We start from the raw sequence: 10,677 nt of genomic DNA, 5'->3' as shown, positions 1-10,677 counted from the left end.
TCGCGGAAATTAACACTCCACTGAATTAACGGCTCGGAAATTAACGTTTATAAAAATTAACGCGACTTAAATTAAGGCGGACTTTCGAAATGCGCGCCAATTTAATGAAGCGTTAATCTAATTCCTTTAAATGTTATTAATATTATTATATGAGATATACTAGTGTAATTGCGATTAATTTTCTCTCTCAACATTATTATTATTATATTCTCTATTATCACAGTCTTTGCTGGTGTTCTTTTTGCGCATCAGCCGGGCGCAAACCATGCACCTAGAGCGTCAGTCACTCAAGTCAATCATTCTGTTCATACACTGAGCACCTTTCTAAGGATTCGTGCAGATCCCAGCATGCAGATCTTTTGAATCTCTGTTATACTAGCTCTCTCTGATACTTTCTTGATGTTTTCTACCATACCCTTCTTCACTGCACCAAGCGCACCAACAACCACAGGGATCACTACGGTTTTCATATGCCACATTCTCTGTATTTCTAGTTCTAGGTCTTTGTACTTGCATTTTTTTTTCAGTTTCCTTTAGTGCGATGTTTCTATCTGATGGAACAGTCATATCAATAAGTTTGCAGGTGGAATTCACTGAATCTTTAACGATGATATCTGGTCTGTTCGCTGTTATAGTTCTATCAGTATTGACTGGCATGTCCCACATGATGGTGATGTTGTTATCTTTATTGTGTATCACGGTCTCTGGTTCGTGTTCGTACCATTTATTATTATTATTATTATTATTATTATTATTATTATTATTATTATTATCATTATCATTATCATTATCATTATCATTATCAAAATACGGTTTCCACACGCCTTTCTCGTTTTCGGAGATATATCCGTACACCCTTCCCGATCTCAAAAACATTACCAAGTTTTATGGGAATAAGTATACATGATTTTATTAAAGCAAGCTAAAGGTCTATAAAAATTTCATGACTGTAATAACGAGATGGTCTTTTCAACGAGGTTAGGTAATTAAGAAAATGAACGAGTCACCTTTTCAGCATCGAATGAGATAGGATTAAAAACTGGGTACACTGGGTACCGTAGTGTTCACGTGACTTTAAATGATAAATACTTTCAAAGTGAACACCGCCTATGTGCCTCTAATTAACAGGTCATAAATGAGAATTCTGGTTTCGTTTTTTTCTAGATTCCTTCTTTTTACTTGGATCAGGAATGGCTGTCAAATCTCCCTTCATTCTTATCATGGCTGGGTTGTTTGCATATACAGCCCTTCTTTGAACTTTCTTCTACTTCCAATAAATAATAAAATTCCGGTTGCAACATTTTCTGATCATATCATGGGATTGAAACTTAAGGGCGCCGGCTATAAAAAGGACAGTTAACGTTTTGACACCAATAAAAGTTATTCATGTCATTATTTAACAGTCTTCAGTGAGCCTTGTTTATCAAAATCGGTAGTATGATTCACGACTCTAATCACAGTTCATATCAATATTTATAAAGTACAAAATAATGAAACTTCGTTGCTCACTGCTTCCACATTTATTGTAAAAAAAATCTGCATTCCGTTTGTTTTAAGCTTAAAGAAAGAACTGAAGTATTGGTTAATAAAAATGGTTTAACCAATGTCCATTGATCGCGGAAATGGCTCCTTTATTTAAAAGCGGGAAACTGAGAATCAGCAATCAATTTCTACTACAATTGTTTTCATTCCAATTTTGTAATGACTTTTTAACGATTTAAATATATACCATGGAGTTCCTAGGGTTTAGCTTAAAGTTGTAGCATTATCCTGGCTAATGGAAACGCTCTCTTTCCGTAACAAACATATTTCAGTATCTCAGCTATGATACTTTTGACCTTAAGTTCTGATGAAGTTACGAGCAGATTCTGGAAATTATTTGTCTTGATCATCTTTCTCCTCTTTCTTCCAGCTCCTTTTTTTTTGCCATCCGATCAAGTTCAACGTCTGACAGTTTCGGTTTGGCAGTTCGTCAAGTTAATATCTTGCGTCCGGAAAAATTCGACGAGCTGTTTTCAAACAAAAAAATATTTAAGGGTTATCAATTTAAGATTTATTTAGCAGGAATGCTTTTTAATATCAAAAATCAAACAAATAAATATAGGATTAATGTTCTAAGTAATATATCCAGTGTATAGTCACTATCAAGTAGTAAACTTGAATGAGATAAAAGATCCAAAGCAAGCTTCCCTTTGAATGAGCAAATTCTCAGGCATTCGAGGCATTGATTTGGTTCAATGCCCATGCATGATGTGAGCAAATGAAGCTTTATTTAATTTCTTACCCTTTCAAGACTGAAGTAAGGAGATCGAAAATTTTCATGGTTTTGATTTGCAGTATATATATTTTTTAAACTATCACAGACAGAGAAGAATGCAATGGAATGTGAATTGTGTCCGATAAAGACGAGTTAACTTACTCGAGGTTCGAAGCCTACTGCTCATATTATTAAGTGCCATAATGTCTGCCGGACGGGATTGCTTGATACCGCACACTCTCCCCACCCGCCTGAGGACGTAGAGGTAAGCCTTCCGGTAAGGGCGGGATAAGGCACAGTAAACCCAAGGATTGAAAATTGAGTTAACCAGGGACATCTGTGCAGAAAGTGATTGAAGAACGTCTCGGTGCTTTTGGGTGGCAAGCTCCAATGTAATGCTTATCTACGGTAGCAACAACAAAACGAAAAATTTTAAAGTCATTCAAACAGCCTTCAGTTGATTTATTAGAAAATGAAGTTGTCGGCCTGGGTTTCTCAGTGGGGTTAAAATGAAACCTTTTTCGTCTATTTTGCACTGAAAATTAAGGAAGTAGAAATTTAAAATGGTATACATACAACGATAGGTAGCCAGCTAACGTAGAAGAGAAAAACCGCTGACTGAAGAACCTTTATGAACTGGCGGCTCTCCTTAATACGACTATTTATTCTTTCCTTGCGGGGGCTTCTGGGACGGTTTTCTTGCGCCAGCTCTGATAAAGTACTTATTTTTCTCGTCGTGGTGGGCACATCATCGTTGCCTTGCTTACAATTTTCTTCCATCTCTTTAATTCGATTATCCTTTCCTTGTGTTGATGTTTCCATAGCCTGCAGTTTACCATTCTGAAAGGTCAGCGTCCTTCCGCGTTTCAATCGATCCAGTCTTCCCTGGTATCTTCTCATTTTAAGTGAGACAGCGATAAAGCTGGTCAGCACCACAGAAAGCTGGATGTAACCTAATATGGCAATAAAAAGAGCGAAGCCGCTTCCAAAGTCAAACGAGCACAGGCCCCTATGAGCATTAACTGGCCCCCAGCCTATAGCGGGCAAAGCGGCGATGAAAGCCGCTGACAATATGCCGCAGCCAATAATTTTGGCGACATTAACACACGTGACTTTGGTACGATAAAACAACGGCCGCAGTGTTGCGCAGAAGCAGTCCAGAGCCATTAACGTGCTGATGAAAGAAGCAGACAAACGCAGACAAGCAGACATCCAGTTAAAAACATGACAAAGTGTGTGCATTTGTAAATCTCTGAATCCATTCGAGTCTATTTGAAACACAATAATCGACATTAAAACAGGTCCCAAGTCATTTAGGAGATCTATGACTGCCAATGAGCCCACTAATAAATCGGGAACACGACGAATCCGAAACGATTTTATCGCCAGAATGAGTAGACCGTTCCCTAGTAAAATAATTGTGAAAAATAGCGGCAATATTGATAAAAATCCAGCGCCGTATTGATTATCGTTGTCCTTTGTAGACAAAGAGTAATTTCCTTTGTCCATCGTTGTTTATTCACACTTCCAGCGATAAATTCAGTTTTATTAAAAATGCAGATGGGAGGCGGAACCCAGCCCTCTTTTATAAATAATGGCCCATACACTTTAGATAAGCATCTACCTTGATAAAGTGCCTTTTTAGTGTAGGAAAAATCTTCCTGAAAAAAAAAAGAGAGTAAAACAAGTTTGCTGAAATGAAAAGAAGTTATAGGAGCATGCGTTTAGTAAAATCAACAGTTTTTATTGCCTGTAGCGAAAACGACATTTTTCATTATTAGCACGTCTCGACCGATGCTTAGCTTTGTAGCAAAATGTAACCCTAAATTTTGCGGATTATTTCATCATTGGGATGTCCCATGCATAGGAGAGCGAATATATTGTTATCTACTGCGTGATTTTCAGTGCAGAACCTGATTTGTACTTGTTCATCTATTGAAAACGCGTACGGGAACATTTAAACAACCCTGGAACTTAATTATCCAAATTAAACGCGAAAATAAGGAAGCGCCTACTATGGTATCTTTATAAATATACATCTTTACCCGGAGAAGGGCTAGGGACATAATTTGCCATGTTTTAAAAAACACGTCTCTATTCACAAAAAGGGTAGGGAGCGCGCTGAGCAAAAATCGAGCTCGAAGGAAATAACAAGAAGAGTTTACGTACCAAATATGCGAAAATGTGGACGTCGAACATTGAACATTATATTATGCGTTTTCGTCCTTGGGTTTCGTTCGGCGAGCTCGGAAGTGGAATCCACGTACATTAGGTGATTTTAGTGTAAACAAATAGCTTTCACCTTCCGTTTGTTGGCATAAGTATCTCTTTAACAGCTGCGTTTACAGAGATAGAACTCGACTAAATCATAAAGCAAATGCGGCTTACTAATATTAATAATGTAAGACTTCAATCTTTTAATCAGTTTTAAAATACGTTTATTGGAACAGCATTTAACTAAGATGACGTTTCCTTCAAGGAAGATTAATTAAAACCATTCTAAGAAGGGAAAATAAATAAATGTTGCTGTGTTTACGCAAGAAAAGGAGTCAAGATAAACGACTATCAAGGCTGCTAGACGACTATGGGGATTGATTTTCATTTTCAGGTTCTAAAATTTACTTTTATAGAATCTGCGCTTTTTTTTTTAAAAAAATAGTGACTTTGTTTCAAACAGTTTGAAGGGTAATTGTCTTTTGGTGTCGTAAAAATACAACAGTTGTTGCGTCCCCGTCTTACTTTCAATCTGATTCTCAGAAAGATACGTTAAAATCGTAATTCATTGCGAGGGAAAGACAGGAATTAATTTCTATAGCCAATGTGTTTAGTTACTGTCATTATATGAAAGGGGATGCGTCACGGCCATTTATTTCATTTTGTTTAATGCCAATTACGGAGACTTATTGGCTATGAAATTGAAGGTTACGAAATATATCAAGACTATATATTAGCACCCGATTACTTTTGGGTTCGCATTTTATCTCCTCACTGTCGCAAACAACCGGCTTGCGCAAATATAGCCTACTAAAAGAATAGTAAATGGAGTGGAATGGTTTCGAAGCCCGTATGACTCCTCTGCCGTACTAATGTATGTTTTTGTGGACTTGACAGAGCAAAACGTCAAAGAGCATTCCTATCATTTTGATCTTTTTGACCAATAAAAACGTCGCATTAAATTAGGCGGTCACAATTTTAGAGGAAAAATCAAAGGGTTGTGCACGGTCAGGGAGCTTCCAACATAGAAGACCTTAGATGATAACGACCTCAACCAGCGGTCAATTTAATAAAACTTTGACACGTGTAATTTACAATTGTAGCTATTGTTCGGGTAAAACTAGTTTGTGGAACTGCAGACTGCGGGACCGCTGCGGAACCGGGTAACCTACGGAACCATAAGAAATGACTGTTTTATTACAACTGCCTTTGGCTAATGTGATAAAATAATTACTAGTACAATTAATTTTTTACAATGACTGAGCGATTTCGGTAATGGATTCATGATAACCGTCACGAATATAGACATTAAGTGACCACTAAGCCCACTATGAGAATGTTGATGTAATTGCTGTAGTTACTGTAGTTGGTGTAGTAGCTGTAGTTGGCGTAGTAGCAGTAGTTGGTGTAGTAGTTGTAGTTGGTGTAGTAACTGTAGTTGGTGTAGTAGCTGTAGTTGGTGTAGTTAGTGTAGTTGGTGTAGTAGCTGTAGTTGCTGTAGTTGGTGTAGTAGCTATAGTTGGTGTAGTAGCTGTAGTTGGTGTAGTACCTGTAGTCGCTATAGTTGGTGTAGTTAATGTAGTTGGTGTAGTTAGTGTAGTTGGTGTAGCTAGTGTAGTTGGTGTAGTAGCTGTAGTTGGTGTAGTTAGTGTAGTTGCTGTAGTAGCTGTAGTTGGAGTAGTAGCTGTAGCTGGTGTAGTTGCTGTACTTGCTGTAGTTGGTGTAGTTGGTGTAGTTGCTGTAGTTGGTGTAGTTAATGTAGTTGGTGTAGTTGGTGTACTTGGTGTAGTTAATGTAGTTGGTGTAGTTAGTGTAGTTGGTGTAGTTAGTGTAGTTGGTGTAGTTAGTGTAGTTGGTGAAGTAGCTGTAGTTGCTGTAGTTGGTGTAGTTGCTGTAGTTGGTGTAGTTGGTGTAGTTGGTGTAGTAGCTGTAGTTAGTGTAGTAGCTGTAGTTGGTGTAGTTAGTGTAGTAGCTGTAGTTGGTGTAGTTAGTGTAGTTGGTGTAGTTGCTGTAGTTGGTGTAGTTGGTGTAGTTGGTGTAGTAGCTGTAGTTGCTGTAGTTGGTGTAGTAGTTATAGTTGGTGTAGTAGCTGTAGTTGGTGTAGTAGCTGTAGTTGCTGTAGTTGGTGTAGTAGCTATAGTTGGTGTAGTAGCTGTAGTTGGTGTAGTAGCTGTAGTCGCTATAGTTGGTGTAGTTAATGTAGTTGGTGTAGTTAGTGTAGTTGGTGTAGCTAGTGTAGTTGGTGTAGTAGCTGTAGTTGGTGTAGTAGCTGTAGTTGCTGTAGTTGGTGTAGTTGGTGTAGTAGCTGTAGTTAGTGTAGTAGCTGTAGTTGGTGTAGTTAGTGTAGTTGCTGTAGTAGCTGTAGTTGGAGTAGTAGCTGTAGCTGGTGTAGTTGCTGTAGTTGCTGTAGTTGGTGTAGTTGGTGTAGTTGCTGTAGTTGCTGTAGTTGCTGTAGTTGCTGTAGTTAATGTAGTTGGTGTAGTTGGTGTAGTTGGTGTAGTTAATGTAGTTGGTGTAGTTAGTGTAGTTGGTGTAGTTAGTGTAGTTGGTGTAGTTAGTGTAGTTGGTGTAGTAGCTGTAGTTGCTGTAGTTGGTGTAGTTGCTGTAGTTGGTGTAGTTGGTGTAGTAGCTGTAGTTAGTGTAGTAGCTGTAGTTGGTGTAGTTAGTGTAGTTGGTGTAGTTAGTGTAGTAGCTGTAGTTGGTGTAGTTGCTGTAGTTGGTGTAGTTAGTGTAGTTGGTGTAGTTGCTGTAGTTGGTGTAGTTGGTGTAGTTGGTGTAGTTGGTGTAGTAGCTGTAGTTGCTGTAGTTGGTGTAGTTAGTGTAGTTGGTGTAGCTAGTGTAGTTGGTGTAGTAGCTGTAGTTGGTGTAGTAGCTGTAGTTGCTGTAGTTGGTGTAGTTGGTGTAGTTGGTGTAGTAGCTGTAGTTGGTGTAGTTAGTGTAGTTGCTGTAGTAGCTGTAGTTGGAGTAGTAGCTGTAGCTGGTGTAGTTGCTGTAGTTGCTGTAGTTGGTGTAGTTGGTGTAGTTGGTGTAGCTGGTGTAGTTGCTGTAGTTGGTGTAGTTAATGTAGTTGGTGTAGTTGGTGTAGTTGGTGTAGTTAATGTAGTTGGTGTAGTTAGTGTAGTTGGTGTAGTTAGTGTAGTTGGTGTAGTTAGTGTAGTTGGTGTAGTAGCTGTAGTTGCTGTAGTTGGTGTAGTTGCTGTAGTTGGTGTAGTTGGTGTAGTTGGTGTAGTAGCTGTAGTTAGTGTAGTAGCTGTAGTTGGTGTAGTTAGTGTAGTTGGTGTAGTTAGTGTAGTAGCTGTAGTTGGTGTAGTTGCTGTAGTTGGTGTAGTTAGTGTAGTTGGTGTAGTTGCTGTAGTTGGTGTAGTTGGTGTAGTTGGTGTAGTTGGTGTAGTAGCTGTAGTTGCTGTAGTTGGTGTAGTAGTTATAGTTGGTGTAGTAGCTGTAGTTGGTGTAGTAGCTGTAGTTGCTGTAGTTGGTGTAGTTAATGTAGTTGGTGTAGTTAGTGTAGTTGGTGTAGTTGGTGTAGTTGGTGTAGTAGCTGTAGTTGGTGTAGTAGCTGTAGTTGGTGTAGTTGGTGTAGTAGCTGTAGTTAGTGTAGTAGCTGTATTTGGTGTAGTTGGTGTAGTTGGTGTAGTAGCTGTAGTTGCTGTAGTTGGTGTAGTAGCTATAGTTGGTGTAGTAGCTATAGTTGGTGTAGTAGCTGTAGTTGGTGTAGTAGCTGTAGTTGCTGTAGTTGGTGTAGTTGGTGTAGTAGCTGTAGTTAGTGTAGTAGCTGTAGTTGGTGTAGTAAGTGTAGTTGGTGCAGTAGCTGTAGTTGCTGTAGTTAATGTAGTTTGTGTAGTTAGTGTAGGTTGTGTAGTTAGTGTAGTTGGTGTAGTAGCTGTAGTTGGTGTAGTAGCTGTAGTTGCTGTAGTTGGTGTAGTTGTTGTAGATGGTCTAGTAGCTGTAGTTAGTGTAGTAGCTGTAGTTGGTGTAGTTAGTGTAGTTGGTGTAGCTAGTGTAGTTGGTGTAGTAGCTGTAGTTGGTGTAGTAGCTGTAGTTGCTGTAGTTGGTGTAGTTGGTGTAGTTGGTGTAGTAGCTGTAGTTAGTGTAGTAGCTGTAGTTGGTGTAGTTAGTGTAGTTGCTGTAGTAGCTGTAGTTGGAGTAGTAGCTGTAGCTGGTGTAGTTGCTGTAGTTGCTGTAGTTGGTGTAGTTGGTGTAGTTGGTGTAGTTGGTGTAGTTGCTGTAGTTGCTGTAGTTGCTGTAGTTAATGTAGTTGGTGTAGTTGGTGTAGTTGGTATAGTTAATGTAGTTGGTGTAGTTAGTGTAGTTGGTGTAGTTAGTGTAGTTGGTGTAGTTAGTGTAGATGGTCTAGTAGCTGTAGTTAGTGTAGTAGCTGTAGTTGGTGTAGTTAGTGTAGTTGGTGTAGTAGCTGTACTTAGTTTAGTAGCTGTAGTTGGTGTAGTTCCCGTAGTTGCTGTAGTTGGTGTAGTTGGTGTAGTTAATGTAGTTGGTGTAGTAGCTGTAGTTAATGTAGTTGATGTAGTTAGTGTAGTTGGTGTAGTTAGAGTAGTTGGTGTAGTAGCTGTAGTTGGTGTAGTAGCTGTAGTTGCTGTAGTTGGTGTAGTTGGTGTAGTAGCTGTAGTTAGTGTAGTAGCTGTAGTTGGTGTAGTTAGTGTAGTTGGTGTCGTAGCTGTAGTTGGTATAGTAGCTGTAGCTGGTGTAGTTGCTGTAGTTGCTGTAGTTGCTATAGTTAATGTAGTTGGTGTAGTTGGTGTAGTTGATGTAGTTAATGTAGTTGGTGTAGTTAGTGTAGTTGGTGTTTTTAGTGTAGTTGGTGTAGTAGCTGTAGTTGCTGTAGTTGGTGTAGTTGGTGTAGTTGGTGTAGTAGCTGTAGTTAGTGTAGTAGCTGTAGTTGGTGTAGTTAGTGTAGTTGGTGTAGTTGCTGTAGTTGGTGTAGTAGCTGTAGTTGGTGTAGTTAGTGTAGTTGGTGTAGTAGCTGTAGTTGCTGTAGTTGGTGTAGTAGCTATATTTGGTGTAGTAGCTGTAGTTGGTGTAGTAGCTGTAGTTGCTGTAGTTGGTGTAGTTAATGTAGTTGGTGTAGTTAGTGTAGTTGGTGTAGTTGGTGTAGTTGGTGTAGTAGCTGTAGTTGCTGTAGTTGGTGTAGTTAGTGTAGTTGGTGTAGTTGGTGTAGTTGGTGTAGTAGCTGTAGTTGTTGTAGTAGCTGTAGTTGCTGTAGTTGGTGTAGTTGGTGTAGTTGGTGTAGTAGCTGTAGTTAGTGTAGTAGCTGTAGTTGGTGTAGTTAGTGTAGTTGGTGTAGTAGCTATAGTTAGTGTAGTAGCTGTAGTTGCTGTAGTTGGTGTAGTTAATGTAGTTGGTGTAGTTAGTGTAGTTGGTGTAGTTGGTGTAGTTGGTGTAGTAGCTGTAGTTGGTGTAGTAGCTGTAGTTGCTGTAGTTGCTGTAGTTGGCGTAGTTGGTGTAGTAGCTATAGTTGGTGTAGTAGCTGTAGTTGCTGTAGTTGGTGTAGTTGGTGTAGTAGCTGTAGTTAGTGTAGTAGCTGTAGTTGGTGTAGTAAGTGTAGTTGGTGCAGTAGCTGTAGTTGCTGTAGTTAATGTAGTTTGTGTAGTTAGTGTAGGTTGTGTAGTTAGTGTAGTTGGTGTAGTAGCTGTAGTTGGTGTAGTAGCTGTAGTTGCTGTAGTTGGTGTAGTTGTTGTAGATGGTCTAGTAGCTGTAGTTAGTGTAGTAGCTGTAGTTGGTGTAGTTAGTGTAGTTGGTGTAGCTAGTGTAGTTGGTGTAGTAGCTGTAGTTGGTGTAGTAGCTGTAGTTGCTGTAGTTGGTGTAGTTGGTGTAGTTGGTGTAGTAGCTGTAGTTAGTGTAGTAGCTGTAGTTGGTGTAGTTAGTGTAGTTGCTGTAGTAGCTGTAGTTGGAGTAGTAGCTGTAGCTGGTGTAGTTGCTGTAGTTGCTGTAGTTGGTGTAGTTGGTGTAGTTGGTGTAGTTGGTGTAGTTGCTGTAGTTGCTGTAGTTGCTGTAGTTAATGTAGTTGGTGTAGTTGGTGTAGTTGGTATAGTTAATGTAGTTGGTGTAGTTAGTGTAGTTGGTGTAGTTAGTGTAGTTGGTGTAGTTAGTGTACATGGTCTAGTAGCTGTAGTTAGTGTAGTAGCTGTAGTTGGTGTAGTTAGTGTAGTTGGTGTAGTAGCTGTACTTAGTTTAGTAGCTGTAGTTGGTGT

General features: G+C 39.3%; 1 protein-coding gene across 1 annotated transcript; it reads right to left on the bottom strand.

Annotated features, from left to right (window-relative positions):
• Positions 1–1,014: 1,014 nt before the first annotated feature.
• LOC140934753 (uncharacterized) lies at positions 1,015–3,989 on the bottom strand. The gene is made up of 3 exons (XM_073384327.1): positions 2,834–3,989; positions 2,420–2,660; positions 1,015–2,009 (listed from the first exon to the last, which is right to left on the bottom strand). The coding sequence occupies exons 1-3, from the start codon at positions 3,764–3,766 to the stop codon at positions 1,978–1,980; spliced, it is 1,206 nt and encodes a 401-aa protein (XP_073240428.1). The 5' UTR covers positions 3,767–3,989; the 3' UTR covers positions 1,015–1,977.
• Between the last annotated feature and the right edge of the window lie 6,688 nt (positions 3,990–10,677).

The sequence above is a fragment of the Porites lutea genome, chromosome 1, assembly GCF_958299795.1.
Source record: "Porites lutea chromosome 1, jaPorLute2.1, whole genome shotgun sequence".
In the NCBI taxonomy this organism is placed as follows: domain Eukaryota; kingdom Metazoa; phylum Cnidaria; class Anthozoa; order Scleractinia; family Poritidae; genus Porites; species Porites lutea.
This window is presented reverse-complemented; position numbering and strand designations above follow the sequence as displayed.

What these genes read in the sequence shown, in the direction of transcription:
- LOC140934753 (XM_073384327.1), bottom strand. Translation starts at nt 3,766, where the DNA reads ATGGACAAAGGAAATTACTCTTTGTCTACAAAGGACAACGATAATCAA. An exon ending in TTAGCTGGCTACCTATCGTT is followed by an intron (nt 2,661 to 2,833) that starts GTATGTATACCA and finishes TTGCTACCGTAG; the next exon opens with ATAAGCATTACATTGGAGCT. An exon ending in CAGTAGGCTTCGAACCTCGA is followed by an intron (nt 2,010 to 2,419) that starts GTAAGTTAACTC and finishes GTTTGAAAACAG; the next exon opens with CTCGTCGAATTTTTCCGGAC.